This window comes from Sceloporus undulatus, chromosome 9 (genome assembly GCF_019175285.1).
Source record: "Sceloporus undulatus isolate JIND9_A2432 ecotype Alabama chromosome 9, SceUnd_v1.1, whole genome shotgun sequence".
NCBI classification, from domain to species: Eukaryota; Metazoa; Chordata; class Lepidosauria; order Squamata; family Phrynosomatidae; genus Sceloporus; species Sceloporus undulatus.
The window spans coordinates 16,256,372-16,280,151 of NC_056530.1; the positions used below are offsets into that span (position 1 = coordinate 16,256,372).

The window sequence follows — 23,780 nt, forward strand, 5'->3', positions numbered from 1 at the left end:
CGAGTAGCACTCTTGGGGTGGTGGTAGCACGCGGACCAACCAGAGTTCCCAGGCTACTGGTACCCTTTGGGCCCAGCTTCCCTCCCTTGCCCACTCCAAGGACAGGATGCCTGTGAACAGATGTTAATACCAGTGACATGCCTTTGCCATTCATGGCCCCAATGTTTCCAAGGCCGCCTACCTGTCTTTTCTGTTTTCCCCTTTGGATGGGCATGTTTTATCTAGGATTCTGTTGCCTGAAGAAGAAAACACAACAACTTCTCTCACAAGTCATTGGAAAAGACACAACTGTAATAACCACATTGAATGAAGAATAGATAAGCATTTAAAATAAGAACAGTGCAGACTGCCATGAGTGAATTCGTGTTGTTACAGAATTAGGCAAGGTCTGGGTTTCACAAGACTCAAGGCTATGGTAATTCTGGAGTATGTTGTGGGGCCCAGAGGGGCCTTGGCTCAAGGCTATGGAATTCTGGGAGTTGGAGTATGTTGTGGGGGCCCACAACAAACTCCAACTCCCAGAATTCCATAGCCTTGAGCCAGGGTCCCCTCTGGGCCCCACAACACACACACTGCAAAACAATCCAGTTTGAGACAGCTTTCAGTGCTAGGGAATTCTGGGAATTGCAGTTTACTGTGGCACCAGAGCATCTCTGACAGAGAAGGCTAAGATGTCTCCCTAAAAACTACAGTTCCCAGTCCTCTAGCACTGAGCCAGGGCAGTTGCAAAGCGGTCTCAAACTGGATTATTTCTCCAGTGAAGATGCACAGCCCTTGTGTGCCTTAACTTCCAGCCTCCCTTAATCCTGACAGGCCTTTTCCTGGAAGAGACCCTTTGCTTACTTTTCTCTCGGTCAGAAGCTGGTCCAGAGCGAACCTGAGCTGACTGCATTCCTCCTTCCTTCCTGCTGCCAGCGATGGAGGAGACAGACAAAACAAACCAACCCGCCCTTGGCGCATTGCATGCTGGAACTGTAGGCCCCGGCAATGGCGCCGCCCTTTTCTGGATGGCCTCAGTCCCATTGGAGTCTTTTAAAGCCACTGTTTAACATTTTGCCTCGAAGCATGACGGTATTGGTAGTTTGTTTGGGGACGTGAGCTCCGCCGGGAGAGGGCTTCCGGTCACGTGGGCCAGCGACGCAATGCTTTCTGGGAAATGTATCCTGGTTAGCTTTCCGTTTTGTTGGCTGGAAACAGTTTACCCGCCACTCCTTCGTCGCTAAGTCAGCAGGAGAGGCGGTAGGTTTGTTCTGTTGGCTTATGTTTGATTATTATCAGTCTAATCCGGTTTGGTATCGCTTCAATTTGTTGTCTGGCTTCATGCTATGGATTCTGGGAGTTGGAGTTTGTTGTGGGCCTCTGGGGCCCACAAATACTCAACTCCCAGAATTCCATAGCCTTGAGCCAGGGCCCTTTAAACCCCACAACATACTCCAGCTCCCCATAATTCCATAGCCTTGAGCCAGGGTCCCCTTGGCCTCCACAACATACTCCCAACTCCCAGAATTCCATAGCCTTGAGCCAGGGTCTTCTGGCCTCCACAACTATTCCAACTCCCAGAATTCCTAGCCTTTGAGCCAGGGTCCCCTCTGAGCCCCACAGCATACTCCAACTCCCAGAATTCCATTAGCCTTGAGCCAGACGACAAGTTAAAGCGGGGCCAAACCGGGTTATTTCTCCAGTGTGGATGCAGCCCTACAATTACAGCTCCATCCCTCTTTTCCAGGACATGACCTACAGTTCAACCTTCTGCCCCAGAATGAATGTCAACTGTTGTTTTGAGCCTGACTTAAACAAGATAGTAATATTAATATAATATTAGTGTTTGTTTAGGTTCTTATTTTGTAGTGTCCTACATTTTTGTGAATGCCCTACATTTTGCATTGTCTTGTCCTCCTTTGCAGATATAGGACATCTGGTCACCATCCCTTCAGGGTTTGGGGCATATTTAATAGGAAAACACCGAAGTAATCCCCCCCCCACCTCCGGTATTTTATTTTCACTGACATTGATTCCAGATTGAGTACGGAGAGGGTTACAAATGAGCGCGCACTTGGGTTTTTAATTTGATTCAAGTCATTGGTTTGAGTGGGGCTTGGCTTGTATTGGCACATGTTTTACCTCAAGCGATCACAGGAGGGTTGAAAATACTGAGGTGCTTTTCTGCCATCCCATGAATGCTGACAACTGGGGCATCTGCTGCCAGAAAGCTGGGCAAGCCAGAAAATAGACAAGAGCATGTCCATTCAGAAAGGACTGATTCATGCCTGAGTGGGTGCCACGAACTAACCTCAAGCCATTTATTTAATCCCATCTGAGTTGGTGAGTTTTGCCTTCTTTGTGCCACCATATTAAAATGCAAAGGCAGTCTGGTTTATGCGCTTACTACAGTGGCATTCTTTAGACCTACCAACCTAAAGACGCCACTTTGAAACCAAGCAGGGGGACACTGTGGTTGCCTTAACCATTTTGCACGCCTCTAGTCTAAACCTTAAGTCTGCAGATGTTTCTCTCTCAGCAGGGGCAACTGTATGAGAGCATTCAGAGATGCATGAGACATATCAGAGGCAACTGATTAATGTGGGCAGTGCGCGGATGGATTGGGCCTTGGAGATAGAAGGGGAGCTGACATCTCCAGCCAATGAAACAAGTTCCATACTGCTGCAAAAATGACCATGTCTAGCCAGGTCTTCAGTAACTATCTGGTTACATTATCATTGCTTGGTTAAATTATGAATTATAATGGGCCTTTGGTATCTGCTGGGGTTTAGTTCCAGGACCCCCTGGGGATACCAAAATCCATGGAGGCTCAAGTCCCATTATATACAGTGGCATAGTAAAATGGTGTCCCTTATATAAAATGGCAAAATCAAGGTTTGCTTTTTGGAATTTAAATATTTTCAAACTGGATGGTTGGATCTGTGGTTACAGAATCCATGGATATGGAGGGCAAACTGTATGTACAGTTGGCCCTCTTTATACACGGATTTTTAAAGTATCAAACCTTGATTTTTCCATCCTATATAAGGGACACCATTTTGCTGTGCCATTGTATTTAATGGGACTTGAGCATACACGGATTTTGTTATTCACGGGGGTTCCTGGAACCAAGCCCTAGTGGATAACAAGGGTCCACTGTATTTCCATGTTTTGTCAAGTGCCATGATATCAAATGTTCAAAGAAAGATTTTATGTGTGAAAGGAGGATTATTTGAGGGAATCCAGGGAAATCTTCTTGAGCAACACAGATTTGGATAGTTATGCTTCCAGTTGTTTATAGATGTGTGGTTGATCAGTAGCCTATGCTGTGGCATTCACTGGATCTGCCTTTGGGGTGCTGAAAGCTTCTGGAAAACGAAGGAGATGGATATTTACTGTAACTGAAACTGCTAGCTGAAGGAGTTTGTTCAGTTTCCTATGGCACAAATGTCTTTTTTGTTGTTGCCAAATTCATTCTTTTTCTTTCTGGACTCCACCTCTAATTCAGCATCTATGCAAATGCGAAATCAAAAGCACCCCATTTGATGGTGGTTCTTTCTGAATCTTGATGTCTGGCAGCATCTGAAACATCTTCATCAAGAGGGTATCCTAAATTATATTGTTGTGTCTTTTGTGTGTTTTCTAAATTGACATTTTGTCTTTCCATTTCTTTTAGAATCTTATTGGTTCTCATTAATTCTCCATCCCAGATACTTACAGTGCTACACAAGACATCAGTTCAGTTTGAGAAAGTAAGTTACATGCAAGATTCCCTTTGCAGTTCAAAACACTTGGTAGCTTGATGAGGAATGCCAGTGGAAATAGTCTCTGAATCACTCTTCCTGTGTGTGTCACCTGCTGCTAGAGCAGTGCGAAATGATTTTAATAGACAATGTTCTTACTTGTTAATTTATTTTTAACTAGCTGCAATATTCAAGTTTATCTTAGGAGAATCATGAACCATCATTAATGATAATTCAATGTCAGCTGCTCTGGAGAAGGAGTCTTTGGGAGGTCAAGCATTCATCTTGTAAACTGGTCTCAGTTGCCAATGACAGAGTGTGACTCTCTTACAGCTGCCAAGCCCACTAACATGTATGATAAAAAAATAATTGGGATGCTCCCTTGCCCTCCTCCAAAGTGGATTTCATATACATCATGCAGCTTGTGTGTTAAGGCAAATCTTGTGAAACATCTCCAGATTTGGTGAAAATCTGTCAAGGCATTTTCATGTGATGTGGTAACAAAGACGCAGAAACTTAATTACTATTTAATAGTATGATGTAATTAAGTACCAAAGTCAGAATAATCCAGGACTATAATGTTTCCAGTTTCTATGTACGGATGTTCCAAAACCGAATAGCTTTTGGCAGTAACCCTACCCCTTCGGGTGCCAGCATAAATGCTCCCAAGAGTAACTTCCCCAGTTCCTTTTCATCTGCCATGCAATTCACTTTGAGAACTTCAGTGCTGAGTAGCAGACTCTTCTCTTTTCACCAGAAGCCCTGGTGGCGCAGTAGTTGAATGCTGATACAGTACTGCAGCCACAACGTTGTGAGTTTGATCCTAGAGGAGGGTGTAGGTCAGTAACATGAGTACCCAGCTTGTTGGGGGCAATTGGCTTATACATTGTAAACTGCTTAGGGAGTATTACTGAGAAGCAGTATAGAAATGTGCTTGCTATTGCTGTTGTTCTAGTTTTCTGTTCCCACCATTTTCTGTATACACACACGCATTTGCAGCCCATTCTAGATGTAGACTCCCTTTCCCTCATTTCTTCCCTTCCCCTCATTTTTACCCAATTCTGTTGGTGGCTTGGACTTTTTGTGTATGGCCTCCAAGGCCCTGCTTAAATTTTTTACTTTGCATGGGGGGAAATATTCCTCATATAGATGGCCATGAGGCTTGCTTGTTGTATCTGGGGTAGGGTCTGGAGGCCATGATTCGATTCCCAGCTCAGTCATGAAACCCACTGTGACTTTGGGCAAGTCACACGCTCTCAGCCTCAGGGAAAGACAATGGCAAACCTCCTCTGAAGAAATCTGGCCAAGAAAAACCCATGATAGGTTCACCTTAGGTTGGCATAAGTTAGAAACTGCTTACAGGCACACAGCAGCCCATTTGAGCCTCCCATTTTGTTTTGTACTCCTCAAAGGTTTTGTACTGATTTCCTGCAGGTCTGACAGTTAGTTTTCTACAAACAATACTGTGACTGAACCCTGTACTAAAGAGACATATGCAGACAGATGTCCCTACGCAACCTAAAAACATGTATGTTGTTTTAGTTCATGTGAGAAGTGGTGGCAAATAAAAACAAAAACCATATGTTTTGTAACAAAATAAAGCTTCTTCTTCTCTATAAGCATTTCTCAAAACAAGGGTCAAAACAAATGATCCCATGTTTCTGGAAGAAACTGCTGCAATCCAGAAAATGCTCTTCTCCTGGGAGGGAGGGAGATCTAAAAGGGAGAAGCAGCTTAGTGCAAGTTTCTCCTTCCTTACTCAGCAAGCCTAGAGAAGATAAAAGACTGTATGATGAGAAGTTCCTTTGTGCTCCTCCCCAGCACAGTGTAGAGCAGTATGCAGTTTTAAAGACACATGGCAGTGCCAAGAACATGAATGCAACATCAGCAAAATCTGCATGGCTCTGTCTCCCAGGTAATGGACTCCAGGAAATGACTGTTTCTGTTTGTTCCTCAGGTCACAGACTGCCATAGGTGAGATCTGACATGTAGGCTACAGGTAGCAGCCTGTTAAATTGTCATAGTGCGTAGTCAGCAGAACAGACAGCAATGCAAGTGTTGCATAAAGACGTAGTACTAAGGAGCCATTCCTTTACTGCCTGCTAATCCTACTAAGAAAGGACTCTGTTTGAAATGTAGAACCTGAGCTATCTGCCCAGCCTTCAGTAAAGCTGCATTGATGTGCAGGCCTAAATAAGAACTTTATGTGGCTGCAAGCATGCTACCATTTTATAGATTCCAGCATGATTTGATTTTGAGCAAATACAGTGATACTCTAATAGATTAGCTTGTTGTGTCAAGATCTTGAGAGTTGGTTCCCCCCCTGCTTTCGTAGGATGCTGACGTTTGCAGAGCTGGACTTTTGAGAGCATCCATTTAGTTTATTTCAGCATATACCAACTGAGCCTATTGTTTGCTTCACTTTGGGCAAAAGCTGTTTTTGAATACCCTCTCCCTCACTGCTTGGCACAAGTGCCCGGCTGTGAGAATTGCACAGAGAGATGCTAGAGCACGAATTTCTCAACCTTTGATCAGATGTTATTTGGAGTTGTAAGATTTTCTCCAGGGCAAGGGAATACATGCTGTGCGCATTGCTCCATAGTATAGTAGGTTTGGTGAATAGGATGCTTTCACTGTTGGGGGGGAGGAAGCACAAAAATGGTTACCTTGGCAACTGCCTATTGGAAAAACAAATGCCATGGAAATTTCCTCCAAAGTGCATGCAGGAAAAAATGTCTTCGCTCTGAATTACAGCAAAGCTGGATATCCCAAAAGTTTGTATAACAGCTTCTTTGCACTAGAATGCTTACCAGTCCTCGATTCTTGTCACCTTTTGAATTGCTTCAGAAATTGAAAGGCTCCTTGGGTTGGATTAACCAATAAGGCTACACACTGTAAAGACCCAGTTTATGTAAGAGAAGGTTTTATCCCATTCTCACAATATTCAGCTTTTCTAAGAGGGAAGGAGAAAGAGAAAAGTACAGTACCCATCCAAAATTCACAAAATAGTGATTACCTTATTATCTCCACTGCTTTCACTGTATTTTACAGACTCTGTCTGTTTAATCTGCAGGTCTAGCTGATGGTGTTGGACATGCCATTTGGTATCTTTCTTTCTCTTTACCTCCCTAGTTGAGGAGAAACTTTTGGGTTATCTCAGGTGGGTTTAGGTGAATGTTGTAGAGAAATATCCTAGTAGACATTCCTTACCTTTCTTCAATTAAACCTGGGGCAGAGAATCTGCAGACTGGATCCAAATATCGGTTAATTGCAACCAGACCAAACAGAAATTGTGGATTCCATCCACTGGCAGCTAACTTCCTTCAGAACTCCTTCCTTCTTTCCTCCCGAACCTGGGGATGGGGATTACATTTGGAAGTGTAGATAGGCCACTTTAGCACTTTCCAAGTTTCCCTTCAGATAAGAGAAATTGTTTTTGCTTGTGTTGCCTTAGATTGATACTTGCCCCAAGATCTGTAGCTCGGACAAACCACTTTACCCATATTAAGTACACTTGTCCCTCCATATTAGCTAGGGTTAGAGGCACAAGACCCCCGCGAATATGGAAAAAATGCAAATAACAAAAACACCATGTTTTTATGCGAGAGGACACCTCTGTACGACTCTCTTAAGTCCTCCAGTGCAACTCTTTGCTCAATGTCCGACAGACACTGAACATAGAACTGCACTGGAGGAGTTACAAATGCCTAGTAGAGTATTCTCTCTAGGAATCTGAGTCTTTCAATGCAACTTTTAAAGTTGACCATAGAGTTGCACTGGAGGACTTAGATATTCCTAGAGAGAACATATTAATCAAATCCGTGAATAATCAAACCCGCAAATATCAAAGCTGCAAATGTGGAAGGATGAGTGTATATTACTTGTCCTCTTTACTTTTTCTCCTTCCTTTCTCACCTACTGCTAAATCAGCTTTACCAGAAATAACACTGTGACTGGGGGAAAGAAATGGGGGGAACCCCTACAAACTCTTGGCAACCAAATAAATTATGCAGGATATGCAAAATTATGGTAAGATTATTCAGTGATGGTCTTTTCATTTAGAGCACAGACTTTGTGAGAACTTCCACTCGGAAAGCAGGCAGAGACTGTATCCCCTGCACAGTCAAGATCATCTCCCTCCAAAACTGAACATCCTGGTGGAGAACAATGGATTCCAGGTATGTGAGATGGTGTGTGCTTTTCCTAAGGGATGCCCAGGAAGGATGTCCCATAGGGAGAAGAGGAAGGGTATTGACCTGATGGTCTTGGCTAGAATATTTTTAAGGAGATATAAAATGACATGTTGGATGTGCATATGTGCAGAGTTGGATGCACTGTGGTCTCATTTATAATACTAGCTGCACTTTAAAGAGAAAGGGCATGGAATTCAGATGAGAAGTGTCATATATTTTGAATGTTCCCACGTGTTAAAACAAAAACCTTTGCATATATTAAATCAGACCTCCAGAGAGAGAGCTTCTCTCTGTTAGCTTATTATATGCTATATTTTTATATTGGGGAGCATTCAAAACATCTATAAGTGAGACTTAAACTTTGTAGTAGCACAGTCCAGAATGTTGCTACCTCAACATAACAACCTCATTCTCTGTAATATATATGAACCATGTATATGCTGATAAACCTAGGTGCTTGGAGTCTAGAAGGGAAGCAAAAGTATCCACTCTGCTTAGTAAGCTTGGGACAGTGTGCTTTGTTTTTCCTGGTAAAGAGAGGCTAGTTCCAAGACTTGCTAATGAGGTGTCTTTGTCTGCTCACAGTCTGGCTATATTCTCCACACTAGAAAACCCCTTTTTGAAGACATCTAGTACCCGGAGCCATTACCACCCTTCCCATGCACAGCCTCTGAGGCAGGAGCAACAATACAAAGTGAGAAGGGAAGCGAGTCAGGTAAGTAAGATGCTGCAATATCAATAGAGTAAGTAAGTATGGCAGAACTGTCAGCAGGAAGATTCATATTCATCTCCTTGATTCCTGGTGATCTGGACATGTGGGAGTGGTTGGAAAGAATATTTCCTAACACAGAGTGTTAATTACAAATTAAGGTTTGCCTTCCTATTATAGGTTTAAAATGGTAGGGCATTCACTGTTCTTGGATGCTTGTCAACTGATGGACTGCTGGAGTTCGGTTAGACATAGGAAGAACTGATATGATGCTGTAGTTAGAATATTAGACTTTGACCCTGGTGGATTAAGTCCAAAACTCTGCTTAGCTGGAAGGTTCAGTTTAGGGTGGTCATTTTCTTTTAATCTGCAGTCCTTTACAGGATTGATACGAGTGTGGCTGTGTGCCGTAATAAATGAATGAATGATACGAGTGGGGACTAGGCATGGTGCCAACAAAAGGAAGGATGAGATAAAAATGTAATTATGTGTTACTGAGTGGAGCTTTAGTTTATAAATGTGGCAGTAACACATTTGGATTTGAATGCTTCTGGAACTTTGATACCAGGTTAGCCCTTCAGGATCACTGACTCTTAAAACTTCTCTCTGTTCCCAGGTTCTGAGACCATCCTGTTTGCAGCACAAGAATTGCCCCACCTCTCCCAAGAAGGCAGAAATGTTGAGCCCTCCACACTTAAACTTTGTGCCTGACGTCAGCTACCAAGAGGCAAAGCCCTCTAATTCAGATTCCATGAGCCCCTTCAATGTGTCATGGCCTTCGACTGAACGCAGCTCTTCCTCTCCCTCAGAGCAGTTGGTGGGGGGCAAGGCCCTGTCCTCACTGAAGCTCTCAGATGTCTCAGATGGTGAATCAGTTATTGCCAGGTGAGCCCCTTAGCCATTTTGGCATGGCAGGAGAGGAAGAGAGTAAGGGAGTTTAACTATATTGATTTGGGAGTCTTGAGTTCAAATCTCCTTAAAATACCATACCTGAATAAATTCTGCATTTAAGTTCCGTTGGTCTTGGCAGGTTTACAACAGACTACTTTCCTATTAGCTCATCTTTAGAAAAATGCTTCTTTAGCTCTCTGATGAGAGGATGGGCAGGGACCCCCCCACCATGTGTCAAGCATTAACACCATATTTGTTCCCACTGGCTTTGTTGTTGCTGTGTCCCTTCCAAGTCATTTCTGACTTATGACAATGCTAAGGTGAACCTATAATGGGGTTTTCTTGGCAAGTTTTGTTCAGAGGAGGTTTGCCATTGCCTTCCCCTCAGGCTGAGTGCATGGGATTTATTGACTACAACTTTTTTTTTTTAAATTCCTGAAAACTTGCCATGGACTGGCAACCGATAGCTCCTAGACCTTGTGGTCCACCACTTTTGTATAACTGCTTTAGATTATGTGTGTAGGTGGTACAATATTTCCTCTCTCTCGACAGATACATTGAGCGATTCCGTTATGGGCAGCCCACTAACCGTAAAGAACGCAAAGTACCGAGTGATCCCTCTTCACAGTTCTGGTGGCTTGGTAACTCATTTGTCTCTGAAGAAAACATCTCCAGAAAGGAATCATCACCATCTTCAGGTACCTGGCTTAGACAGAAGGGAACAAGTAAAATAAACACAACATTTTTATCAAGGCAATGGTACTGAGGGAGGATCATTACTTCTTAATATTGGTTGTTGTAGGTGGGCAGAATTTTGTATTTGGGAACTTTCAGATTTTGATTAGGGTACATACACAGGGCCCTTTTCATACTGTAGCACTACGATTTCACTTTTAACAGTCATGGCTGATTCTTGTGGAATCCTAGGATTGGTAATTTGATGAGACACTAGAGTTCTCTGGCTCAGAACCTAAGCTGCAAATCCCAGGATTCCACTGGATGGGACTGTGGCAGTTAAAGTGTAATAATCATGCTATAGTTTGTTGGCATGAAAGGGGCCACAATGCAACATGGTTTTTATCCTGCCTCTGCTTGTCAGCTCCCAGGTATTGCAGGAACTGTAACCTCTTAGAAAGTTTGGGCAGTACACATCAGTCTGATCTCCTAGGTCTTCCCATCAGGCAAGTGTAGGTGCACCAAGTTTTTAAAAATAATAGTAGTCAATCCCAATCAGCTTCCAAATTATCAAATTCAAATGTGTGCAAAGCCTTTTTTTAATGATAGCAAATGAAGAAGAGTGTAGGGTGGTTCTACCAGTACCTGTTACTGTGTGTAGCAAACAGTCCTGGCGTGTATTACTCCTAATCTAGCAATCCACCCATAACAGACATGCTGACCTACTGTGAGTGAGTGTCTTAGCTCACACAATGTAAATTACTTAGCTGTGGTAATAATGAGCTTCACAGGTCCATGCATTAATGGATGGATATGGCATCCAAGAGCTTTCCAGTTACTGAGAGTGTCCTGAAAACTAACAGTAATCTGTTTGTAAAGATAGCTGAAGTTTATGAATTCTTAACTTTTACTGAAACTATCTGTTTATAGATAGCAGCCAAAGTGGAGTGAAACCATCTCTGTTCAGTTCTGTACAGGACCAGTCTCCCTTGGTAAGTAAGAAGGTACTTTCTAGCAGGATATGTTCCATCTATCAGGGGAAACTTTAACACAAGTCAAGTATTCTACACATTTTGAGCTCACTGGCAAGATTAGCCCAACAGTACTGAAAAATATTGTACCTAAAGGAGAAAGGCTTGGGTCCAGTAGGTGCTCAGTTCACTGAATAGCCTCAGAACAGTCAGAATCTGTGAGCCCAGCTTTCTTTACAGGTTTGTTGTGAAGATTAAAATGTGCTAGTTCTATGTAAGTTGCCCTGCATTTCTGGGAAGGAGAGCAGAATACAAGTGCAAATTTGGCTGTATGGCCTTTTCCCAACTTAAAGAAATTGCTCAGCTCTAGCCAGAGAAAGTGTAAGAGTGACTACAGCATTTCTCAGGAAGTTTATTTAGCTTCATCCAGTCAGATCTTTTGTCTTTATCAAGAGCTCTGGGTGTTAGGTTACTTGATTTCCAGTGCTGTGGGAACCCATGGACTTGCTAAATGCTCCTCTTGCTCTATTGCCAGGATATTAAATAGTGACCTCTCCTCCCTGACTCTTTCTTTTGTATACTTTTTTGCAGGGAGATTTACAGGACATTTCCACACTGGACCCAGAGACTGTGAGCCTCCAGGAGAGAGCAGCCAGGCTCTTACAGAGAAGGTATTCACCTTCCTTGTATGCCACCTATCAACATGTAGGCTGGCCCATAATTTTGAAGAGGTTCTTCTTTTGTACTACACCTTCCATCCAGCCTGCCCACTGACCAGACTGGTTGAGAATTCTGGAAGTAATAGTCCATAAAAAAGGAACTCTTCCAAACTCTGGCCAGCCCTAGGCCTCAGTCCAACTTCTCAGCTAGCCTGTTACCTTGTCCCAACCATCACATTTTCCTAATAATCTGCCTTTCCCCATGCATCTTTCTGTATACAGCACTTCCCCCTCAGGTAACTCCAGGTACATAAGCTCTGAAGGTCTTGGCTCTATCTCTACATCTACGTTCACAAATGCTAATGTGGATTTGGCTGGGCCCACCCCAGAGCACCGTGCAGCACACCAGTGCAAAGGTAAGACCTGGGATCAAGGCACTTCCTTCTCAACTGGAACATCAGTTCTGTCTTAATTAGAGGACCTTGGCTACAATTAGACATTGGCTGGAATTCAGGGAATTCTAGTTCCGTGAGACATTTAGCCTCCTCTGTCAGAGAGCTCTGGTGCCAGAACAAGCTACAAATCTCAGGATTCCATAGCATTGAGTCACGGCAGTTAAAACAGTGTCAAACTGGATGGTTTTTGCAAAGGAGATAAATTATTGTACAATTATTTGAGATTATCACTAAAACAGAATCAATCAGCGTAGTATTTATTTCTTGCTATTTTTTGCAGCAAAATGTCTGCAAATGTATGTGTATTTAATATTGTTTTATTTAATTATTTTAATATGCTTATATCTTAGCTTTCCTCTCATGAGCTCAGAATAGTGAAAACAGTTCGCTTCCTGCCCACTTCTTGTTCACAACAACCCTCTTAAGTAGATCACGCTGAAAGAGTGACTGGTTATCAAGTCACTTTCATGGCTTGATGGGGACTCATGCACAGATCTTCCAGGCCTCTGTCCAATAGTCTAATCACTATACCACTCTGTTGTCAGTACAGTGATAACAACACTCTTCTTTCTCACCAGGTAGCCGGACTGCTGATCTTTTTTATTTTACTCAAAGATCTCATCCCTCCTTGTCTATGAAACCAGAAGAAGACATCCTGTTCCAATGGCGCCTGCGGCAGAAGATGCAGGAAGCAAGCAAGGCTGCTGCTATGATTCCCTCTATAGCTTGGAGAAGTCAGTGCAGCCAACCACCTTCTGCTTCTAGCATGGTAAGAATTTAAAATGAATGAGTGATCTACATCTGGGTGCAGAAATTAAGATACTAGAAAGAGAAATGTACAGAGGGTATTAGTCTTCTATGTGGAAAGGACTGCATCCTTCCTTACTTCTGGACTGTTTGTTTGCTATTCTGTGTTGTGGAAAGGATTACCTATCTCCTAGTAATGCTTCTCGAAGTGAGTGGTGTCAACCATCCATTTAGCATACAAGCTGGCTTGAAAGGACCCCCATGTCAGATTTGAGCCCATGCCATAAGAACAGTTGCTGCCTCCTGTGCTTTCCTGGCTGGTGACTACTTATTTTGAGGCCTTGAGCCAATACTGTGTTTGGAAAAGCTGTACTTCATTTCTTTCAGGAAAGTATTACTGAATTCCTGCCTCTGTACTGTGTGCAGTCTTGAACTTCCAGCTTTTTTGTCATTGTGTCCTGCAGGTGGAAAGAGCAGATGTGAAATCACCAGAAACCACTAATTTGAGCAGCATAGGTAGGAAAGTGTTGCCAACATCTGAATCGAAACATCTCTGCTGCTGCACAGACTCTGTGAGAAAGGAACCAAGTTTCAGGCAAATCACAGAAACCACTTCCTTCAGGAATGAGACTGTGAAAGCTGGAAGTGCAAAGCAGGGAGTGAAGAAATTAATCCCCCAAGAGGCTGCTGTCCCTGCATATGTGAACTTGTCTCCCATACCAGAGCCTATACCCAGTGGAAAACAAGAAGCAAAAGAACAAACCCTACAGAAGGATTGTATTACTGCGTACTTGGAGTCTTCTTCCCCATTAAGGGCTGCAGAAACCAGTAAGCATTTCAACCAAACCATTTCATGCCATGGTCAACTGGCAGCTGAGCCTGATAAGAAAATGCACACTGAACCCAAAGGTAACCAGAGGCCATACAGATCCAAACAAGACCAAGCAAAACCAGTGACAGTCTTCAGAGAGCTACCTATCATCCCTGCTAAACAGTCGGTTCAACATGCCTTGGGAGAGGTATGGATACATCTGATACTACAGTATAGTACAGGAGTTTTGCTCTTTGGAGGGGGGAAAATGTACAAACCTCCTGGGAATAAATCTTGCCAAGAAAACCCCATAATAGGGACCTTAGAGTTGCCTTAAGTCAGAAACAACTTGCAACAACAATAGCTGCATATAGCTGAATAGTAACAAAGATTTCTTGAGAACATTGGAAAGGGTGGGTCTGGGCTGTTCCATTTCTACCTTTCTTACTCAATGTAGTAGGGGCATGAGAATATTTAAGAGGCATTTCCTTCCCCTGTTCTCATCCAGGTGGTTGCAGAAAGGCTTTTCTCTCCACCTGAATCTCCAGCTTGTCATAGAGACAAACCAAAGAGGAACAAAAAGGACTGGGGCCGAGAGGAGGGTATGTCAAACACTGTTGCAACACCTTCACACCCCCAACTCCTGGACATGGCTGCTCAGCTCCTGGAACAGGCTGAAGGTAGGACGTGGGCTCCATGGCATGCTCCTTAAATGCAACTACAGTGTGAGTAGGGTCTGTTCCATTTTATCTCACATATAACAAGCATGTCCCTTTACTTAAGGGCTGGTGAATGTGTGTCAAGATGTTGTTGAATTACAAATCCCATGATCCCTTACCATTAGCTGTGGTGGCAAAGACTGATGTTATCTAGGAGCATCTCAAAGGCCACAACTAAGCTTTACTTCCTATGTGGGTTTCACAAATTCTGAGCTGAATACATGAATCCAGGTTCCAGGGGAGAGGACAGACACAAGATGGTTGTTGTAACAGGATCACTTTGTCATATCCATTTCTCATGGGTACTTTGAATTTAGTCAAAGTGGGAACATAGCCAGAGGCACAAAATGGAGCTATGGTCCAGAAGGGATTAAATGGTGTGAAGAAGGCTGGAAAAGACTAACGGAGTATATGGGGGAAGATCATGAGCTAGAGGAAGAGATGAGTACTTGAGAATGGAATCTTTGGTATTAAGCAAATGACTGGTCCTGGGAACTGCAGACTCCTGGAGTTAAAGCAGTGTCGAACTGTATTAATTCTGCACTGTAAATGCAACCTCAGATCTATGAGTGTTGGAGCACCTAAGTAATTAGTTGAGGTGTTTTTATTTTTCAGATTCTGATGGCACAGAATTCGAGGATGATCCCCTCTTACAGATATTAAGGGCCCAGAGGGAGGTGCTGCGCAGCCAGCTGAGGTTTGTAACTATTCTTTCCCCACCTGAGGCCCTACCTATATTTTCAATAACAAATCCCAAAATGCCTGACTATTTGTATGCTGTCTGGAGTGGAGTGGGCAAAGTGCAGTCCACGGATCACATACAGCCCTCCAAGACTGTTTTTGTAACCCCCAAGACTAAAAAAATGCAATATTTTCACCTTTTGTTGCTCTCAAAGGCCCTCGGGGGTGTAGAGTACCTTCTCCTAGTTTTGGGGACACCTGGATCCATTTTAGACCCGAGTCAAGTGAGGCTTTTTTAAAAGGAACAGGACTTCACTTCACTTACTGTTGTTAATATGTTCTTAGAGGGCATTTCAGGCTAATTGAGATATGACCCTCCAAGTCTCCTGGGGACTAATGTGCCCCCCTAGCCTCCCACAGTTGCCTTCCTCTGATGCAGGGCTTGTTCACTGTTGGTCTGAAACCTATTTAAGGTACCAGTCTGGTGAAAACTGCTTTAACCCCATCATGCTAACTCTTGATAAGAAAAAGTTATGTTGGTCACTGTTAGGCTGAGCTCCTGAATCTGAATTCATATTCAATTCATCCTTCTTCCCAGAGTGGACTGTTCTGCCTGTGGATAATACAGGGTTTGTTTACTCATTCCATCCCAGTGCCAAGGAAACCTCCACAATATTAGTGGAGTAGTGAACATAGGGTTCAACTCCCTAATAATCTTATTTTTAAAAAAACCTCTTTTTTTCTTCTGGCTATGCAGATAAGGCTGAAAGTATATTGAAAAATTCCTGCTGTTATGGAAAGCCAGAAGCATAGCTAATCTCAAAATGTTCCAGGGAGTTTGACCATTTTATATATGATTTTTGTATACTATTTATACTTTCCATATTTAGGAAAAGCAGAATAAATGATGGAACCCGCACAAGAAATGTCCATTTGTGTAATGATGCATGTCTTAAATGTTTAAGGTATGCTAATGTAGCATTTCAACTTTCTCTTTAATCCAGAGTGCACACAGCCTTTGGACTTTTACTTTCTGATATATACTGTCACTGTGGCCTCATACAGACAGGCCAAAATAAAGCTGCTTCAGGTCAATTTGGAGGTATGCTTTTCAATGATGCATACGTCCTAAGAGTCCGGAAGCTGTGCCAAAGCTGCGCTCTAGTCCTTAGGACTGGATCTTGGTTTTGGCGCGGCTTCCGGACTCTTAGTATGCATGCATCATTGAAACAGTATGCTTCCAAAGTGACCTGAAGCAACTTTATTTTGGCCTGTCTGTATGGGGCCCATGTTGCTTAGTGCTCCAGACAAAATGCAACTACCCAACTTGACTGGATGATGTCTCCCCAGATGTTGCAGCTATGTTAGGATGGCCCTTGTGATCTGTGTTGCTCTGGTGCCCTCTGGCCCTTAAATGTAGTATGCATTTGTGTTCTGTTTTATTCCAGAGCTGTGGGCCTCCGGATGGCTCAGGATTTCTCTTGATGATGACAGACTCCAGCATGCTCTTCTCTACATCTTGAGTGGTTTGCTGTGGCAATATGATAGTGGACTGAGGCCTTGCTCCAAGAACTTCAGGATGATTTTAGTCCAAGGATCTTTTTGATGCTAGTACTTTTCTGGACTGATTGCGCTGCCTGTACTTAGCAAGCAGATGTATCCATGAAAGGCAACTGCAAATGTAAAATGATTTGTAGACTTGTCTCTACGAATGATGCTCTGTTTCTATGGTTTCATTGTATATATTTGTGATGAGTTTAAAATAAAGTGTATTTTTGGATCGAAATGAATTGTGACAGTTTGCAGTAAGACAGCATAACTTATCCAGCACGTTCTGTCCAATGAATTGGTGATGAAGAGAATCCAAAGACATACACATAATTTGCTTCCTGTTCATATACAGTCGGCCCGTCTTATACATGGATTTTTTATACACGGATTCAAGCAGCCATGGTTTGAAAATGTTCAAAAAAAAGTATAAATTTCAAATATCAAACCTTGATTTTCCATTTTTTATAGGGGACACCATTTTGCTATATATCCCAAACTGTCTACTGTGCTTTCTCTGGTTAGAGATATAATTGTAGTTTCATTCCTTTGGGATGCTTTAATACACATCTCCCTCCACATTTGTGGGTTTGACTTTTGCAGATTTGATTATTCATTGATTTTATTAGTATCTTCTCTCTAGGAATATCTAGCTCCTCCAGCACAATTCTGTGGTCAGTGTCTGGCAGATGTTGACCACAGGAGTTGCACTGGAGGACCTAGAGATTCCTAGAGAGATGTTCTCTCAGGTAAAAACATAGTGTTTTTTGTTATTTCCAGTTTTTTCCACATTGACCTGGGGTTGTATACCCCTAACCCCAGCGAATGTGGAGGGACGAGTGTATAGTTCATTATATTGTCAGTTTCTCCACCGCTATTCTTTCTGGACCTTCTCTTCCAACAAGAAGACAAACATAGCAACAGTAATTGCAGATGACTGCAACAGGTCACTCACTAATCATGTTCAGTAGTCTTAAGAAACACTAAAGAGAGATCTGGGTCTCTCTTTTTAAACTCCCCCACTAAACATCCATGCAAAACACCCTTGTTTACCTAGCTCTGTTGACAAGCTCCAGGGACTGGGGAACCATGCCTTATGAGGAGCAGGCTATGTTTAGTCTGGAGAAGAGAAGGCTAAGAGATGACATGCTAGCCATGTTTAAGTATTTGAAAGAGTGCCATATGAAAGAAGAAGCTTGTTTTCTGCTGCTCCAGAAACTAGAACATGGAGCAATGGATTTAAACTACAAGAACCCTCCTCGCTCCTAGCACTCAGTTGAATTCTATGGAAGCTTTAGGTCAGCCTGATGGCCAAATTCAGTTTTACACATGTTTCAGATGTGGGGGCAAAGGCAAAAAGTTAGGAACAAACTACCAGTATAATGTATTTTAGTTTCAAGTATTAACCAATAGCTAAAGTTTACAAGTTGCATTTCAGCCTTTTAGATTAGGTGGATGGAGACATTCTAAACATGCCAAGGAAGCATCAAAAGATGGCATGGGAAGAGGGCATGGCCATCTGGGAAATCACAGGAGCACGGAACTGGGCCACTAGGCCTTAGCCTCCCCTTCACCCTAAATAGACTCTGAGACATTGGTTTCCCACCTTTTATATGGATGCATTTAAGGTGGGTGATGAGTAAGGATCTACTCTCTAGACCTGATGCTGTGTCAGCAGGAGCCTGGCCTGACCTCCATGTTAGTGACTTGGGAGGGTTGGGAAAAGACAATGCAGCTGTGACAGCCTCTATTAATAAAGAATGCTTGCAGTTATATAACAGAGCCCCCCTCGCAGTGTCAGTGTTACCTTGCTTTGTCACATTTGTGATGGAGGTTCAGTGCCAGTTATATAAATAATGAGTTCATGAATATTAGAAGCTCTTGACTACCTTAAATAGTGATGATCCTTTTGGCTTTTATGCTTTTGCATCCCAGAAAGAGAGCACCAATTAATGCCAACCCCACTCTTAGTGTATTGACAAAATTAGCAAAATATCTAGGCAAACTCAAATGTATAGTTCAAAAACCAAATTTGACAAGGAATAGTAACAAAGAGATTTTAGTTTGTAGAATGAAGAACAGCATTGAAAAGGAAGAGGTTTTTGCTGTTTGTATTGAGATCTACAGGCAAAACATGTGTTTGTAGAGAAAGTAATTTTGATTCTTGCCATACATAATACATTGAGATATGGTATTGTACTGGTTTAATTGTTAATAAGAAAAACTGGGAATGAAGAAGACAATGGAATGGTACAATAATTCTGGATGATCTTTTCTACATTTCTCCATATTATCTCCTCTATGCATCTGATACCAACGATATTGTCCAGCTCTCGCATCCATATGTGGTAATGGGGAATACAATGGCTTATAGGAAACTGACTTTTGTGTTTAGTTGTATATCCTTGCTCTTCAGGGACCTTTTCTATTTCTGTCAGAGCTGCTCTCTCCATTCTTACAAGTCTTCTGATTTCTTGACTATGTTCTAATCGGTGTTTGATCTCAGGTATAGGAACTCTTTCACTCTTTCCACGTCCGCATTGGAGTTTATCACACAAAGGAGATCGGGCGTTTATCCTGTAAATATTCCAGCAAAATAGAATAATTGCACGTAACAATTTCACACGACGTTGCACAAAACCTGCCATTAAAGTGATCATAAAGAAGCATTAATGCATGTCTTTTTACTATTGGGATTTCAGTAACAATGCATTTCCGATGTCACTATTTGCACAATTGCATGTGATAATCATTTGCACAATTATTCACCATTTCCAACTCATTTGTGGGATGCTTTAAATGCACTTAAATCTCTCTTTAATGCCGAAATCTGCCCCAGTGTGATAAAGTCCTACGTCTTCTTCTGATTTCTTGACTGCAGTCAAGATCCATGTTCTGATCTATGTCTGATCCCAGGTGTTATAGGAACTCTCTTACTCTTTCTATATCCTTATAGTCAATGGAGGAGAGTGCGGTGGTGTCAATAGGGGGGTGCAGGGGTGCGGACCACACCAGGTGAAACCCTAAGGCAACGATTCTCAACCTGTGGGTTGTGACCCCTTTGGGGATCGAATGGCCCTTTCACAGGCGTAAGACCATTGGAAAACACATATCTCCATTGGTCTTAGGAACTGAGACAAAAATAATTTGATGATTGGGGGTCACCACAACATGAGGAACTGTATTAAAGGGTCGCGGCATTAGGAAGATTGAGACCCACTGCCCTAAGGGAAAGGGGTGACCCCACTGCTCCTCAAGCACAGGTTGCAGCATTCATCTGCTTCCCTTCCAAATGCTGCAAGGCAGCGGTCCCCAAACGGTGCCCTTTAAGAGCTTTGGGACTTCAGCTCCCAGAAGCCTCAGCCATGTGGGCCAATGGTCTGGGATTCTGGGAGCTGAAGTCCAAAATCCCCTTAAAAGGGTATAGTTTTTTTGGGGGGGACCACTGGTCCTAGATTGAACTTGGGAAGGTGGTTATATTTGTTGGATGTTCAGCAGCAAGCCAAGCTGCTCCTCCTATTGTGTCGTAATCCACCTGTAGGGGAAGAGAGAGAGAAAGAGAGAGAAAGAAAGGAAGGAAGAAAGAAAGGATGGGAGTGGAGGTTGGGCACTAGCATTTCTCAGAGCAGGGCCTACCTCCAGCGAGGTAATTCCTTTCGGTGGAAGCAGGCGATCTCTTCTTATTCTTCTCCTTCTCCCCAGCCCTGGCAAAGAAAGGCAGGTCTGCAAAGGCAAAGATCTGCACAGGCAGATCTGCAAGAGACCTAGGTCTCTGCCTGGATCTGTTCTATAGGGCTGTCAGGGAGGGGTCCTGGCACACCTGGGGGGCATTTGTAAAATGCAGAGAGGACCTTATCAGGGGAGGTGCCTATGAGATAAGAAAGGAACCTCCTCCTTTGCATTTCAAAGCAGATCTGTATGTCTGGGGAGGGGGAGGCTGGTGGGGAGAGAGAGAGAGAGCTGGTGGCTGGGCTCAGACAGAAGCCCCTTTGTGCTGCCTTTTTTCCAGCTGCCCCTTTTGTTTGTCCCTCCTTCCTGCCTGCCTTCAGTGGAGGAGATCCAAGATCCCCCCCTTCCCTTCCCCTAGATCTGATCCCTCCCCTCCATCCCTGCATCCCTCCAGGCAGGAGCCCAGAGAGAGAGTGAGGCAGAGAGACTGGCAAAGGATCCAAAGGGCCCCATTGTCTGCCTCTTCTTCAGCCCAGGACTGGTCCAGGCGGCGCCATGGTGGTGAGTGCAGAAGGGGATGCTGATGCTGATGCTTCTCCTTCTTCTTTTTTGGCTGGTTGGGGGGCAGATGGAGCCCTGGCCTCTTGCTCTGGTGCATGCACCTGTTACCCACCTTGCCCCATGCATGCCCCCCTCTCTGGATTTGGTGGTATGGTGCCCACCTTGCCCACCCCTGGGCATCCTCTGGACCTTTTTCAGTGCAAAGTGCCCAGATTTCTTCCCAATCCAGGGCTTTGCACTGAAAAGGGTCCAGGGGATGCCCAGGGGTGGGCAGGGTGGGCACCCACCATTGCTGCCCACCCACTTCATTTATTATTATGATTATGATTATTAATAACATTTATTTATAGAGTGCCATTTGCACAGTAAGGGGTCAAATCAAGGAAAGAATTAAAAACCTGCCCCCGGGTATCAGTACTCTAACAACAAACCCTATCGTAAATACAGTAATAGTATAAAAATTATAAAAGGAAAGGCTAAAAAGCTGTACAGTCTCAAACATCAACCACTGATGCGTATTAAAATGCCTTTAAAATAATGCTGACCGGCGTACATAAGACAAAAGTCAGCAGCGGATGAACCAACCGGTCCATTTGGGATGCCTCCCTAAACTAGAGTGTCTTCAGTTCGGCCTTAAAATGAGCCAAGGGAGATATACTTCTGAATTGTATGGAGATCCTAGGCATGAGGAGCAGCAGAGGAGGAGGAAACCCTTGGCCTGGGTCAGGAGGCTCCATAAAAGCATCCCTTATAGTTTCCATCTCCTCAGATCTCCCCCTTCCTCCTTCCCATATCTAGCTTTTAAGGTCCATCCTCCTAAAGTAGAGAAACTCATTAGATTTAGGGCAAGGGGGGCATGTGGATCCCCGGCTCTACCCGACCCTTGGTGCCCCATGGCACAAGCCTCAAATGCCTCTGCCCTAAAAATAAAAAAAAATAGATTTTATTTATATTCCGCCTTTCCATAAGGATCAAGGCGGGTTACAGTGAAATACATAAATCAAATACACAGTGCAAACATAACTAAAAGTACGCATCCCCTTATCCCTTACTCTAGAACTTAAATAACAACACTAAAATGTAACTTAAACCAGGGCAGTCAAAAATGGACTCCCCTTCCACCACCCCTTGAGGTTATATTGGGAGGCATGGTCCTCCTCCATTGTAACTGAGCGGATCTGGAAATGCACTTACACTTGTAAAGCACTTAGAGCTGTGGCTCTCAACCTTCCTAATGCTGTGACCCTTTAATACAGTTCCTCATGTTGTGGTGACCCCCAACCATAACATTGCGGTGTCTCGGTTCCTAAGACTATTGGAAATATGGGTTTTCTGGTGGTCTTAGGCGACCCCTGTCGCAACCCACAGGTTGAGAACCACTAGCTTAGATGCTGCTTAGGTGGTATGAAGCGGTATATAAATGAAGCTGCTATTGCTATTGCTATCTGGCACATCTGCCTAGGCTCCTCTTCCTCCACACAGTTAGAAGGCCATCCCTCCATTTGTTGCTGCAGTTGTTGGAGCATTTGGTATTGTTGTTGTGTGCCTTTCTTTACTGCCCAGCTCTCGCATCCATGCTTGGTAACAGGGAATACAATGGCTTGTGTGATTCTAACTTTTGGGCTCAGTTGTCTGTCTTTGCATTTAGGTCTCTGTAAGCTGACGATATACAACTGAGCCCAAAAAGTTCGAATCGTACAAGCCGTTGCATTCCCTTGTTACCAAGAATGGATGTGAGAGCTGGGCAATGAAGAAAGCAGATTGGAAGAAGAAAATCAATTCATTTGAGATGTGATGCCGGAGAAGAGGGCTGAGGATGCCATGGACGGCCAAAAAGACAAACAAATGGGTCCTAGAGCAGATGAAGCCAGAAATCTCCCTGGTAAGCCAGAATGACAAAACTGAGGCTCTCCTATTTTGCACACATCATGAGAAGCGAGACTCATTAGAAAAAACAATAATGCTATGAAACGTGGAGGGAAGTAGAGAGGAAGACAGCGGCGCTAGATGGATGGACTCTATTAATTCTAGAATATAATAGATTATATATTAATATATTAATTCTATTAAGGATGGACTCTGTTTGCAGGACCTAAGCAGAACAGTGGAAGACAGGGAATCTTAGAGATGTCTCAACCACAGGGTCTCTGTGAGTTGAGTTCAACTCGAAGACAGGTAACAACAAAGATCTATCACAGGGTTTGCTTGGCAAGAATTGTTTGGGGCTGGGTTGCCTTTGCCGCCCTCCGAGGCTGAGAGAGTGTGACTTGCACAGAGACACCCAGTGGGTTTCCATGGCTGAGCAATTGAACCCTGGTCTACAGAGTTGTAGCCCAGTACTCAAACCACTACACCACACTGTCTCTGAATTATTGGGGTACAGTGGAAGTATTTCTAGGCATGGGCTGCTAGACATGGAGTCTGCTATTATGAGTTTGAATCAAGAGATCAAGATCATTTACTTGCTTACTTATTTTTATCTCATTTGTATGCCGCCTTTCTTCCCAGAGGGACCCAAGGCGGCTCACAGACAAAACATTTAAAATCTTAGTAAAATTCAAAAACAATTAAAACCAAAACAATTAAAACCATTTAAACACAATATAAAATGACATACAGATATACAAAAGTTCAAAGCATAGCAAAAACCCACCTGCTCCATAAAAACCACCCTGCTATGAATTATATACCAAGTGCCTTGAACTCATTGAAGGAAAGGTGGAATATAAATATAAATATAAATATAAATATATTTTTATAAAATATAAA

General features: G+C 43.3%; 2 protein-coding genes across 10 annotated transcripts in view; both read left to right on the top strand.

Annotated features, from left to right (window-relative positions):
* The first annotated feature begins 1,178 nt into the window (after window positions 1–1,178).
* Window positions 1,179–17,019, top strand: PROSER3 (proline and serine rich 3). 7 transcript variants are annotated; one of them, XM_042440212.1, is made up of 16 exons: window positions 1,179–1,239; window positions 3,656–3,731; window positions 5,157–5,250; window positions 5,544–5,637; window positions 7,785–7,900; window positions 8,501–8,630; window positions 9,241–9,509; window positions 10,068–10,213; window positions 11,121–11,182; window positions 11,753–11,832; window positions 12,103–12,236; window positions 12,854–13,044; window positions 13,487–14,041; window positions 14,342–14,513; window positions 15,168–15,249; window positions 16,682–17,019. In XM_042440212.1, exons 5-16 carry the CDS (start codon window positions 7,890–7,892, stop codon window positions 16,716–16,718), a joined length of 1,869 nt encoding a protein of 622 aa, XP_042296146.1. In that variant the 5' UTR covers window positions 1,179–1,239; window positions 3,656–3,731; window positions 5,157–5,250; window positions 5,544–5,637; window positions 7,785–7,889; the 3' UTR covers window positions 16,719–17,019. The 7 variants fall into 7 exon arrangements, with proteins under 7 accessions (XP_042296146.1, XP_042296151.1, XP_042296149.1 ...); XM_042440217.1 differs by having other exon boundaries at window positions 8,524–8,630; XM_042440215.1 differs by lacking the exon at window positions 5,544–5,637.
* Window positions 17,020–20,213: 3,194 nt separating this feature from the next.
* Window positions 20,214–23,780, top strand: part of ARHGAP33 (Rho GTPase activating protein 33) — a 46,244-nt gene continuing 42,677 nt past the window's right edge. For 2 of the 3 annotated variants that reach the window (XM_042440208.1, XM_042440210.1), the window contains exon 1: window positions 22,861–22,893. In XM_042440208.1, coding sequence (XP_042296142.1) covers window positions 22,873–22,893 — 21 coding nt within the window. In that variant the 5' untranslated portion in view covers window positions 22,861–22,872. Of the gene's footprint in view, window positions 20,428–20,904; window positions 21,012–22,860; window positions 22,894–23,780 lie in introns of those variants that run through there. The other variant, XM_042440209.1, reaches the window with a different exon arrangement.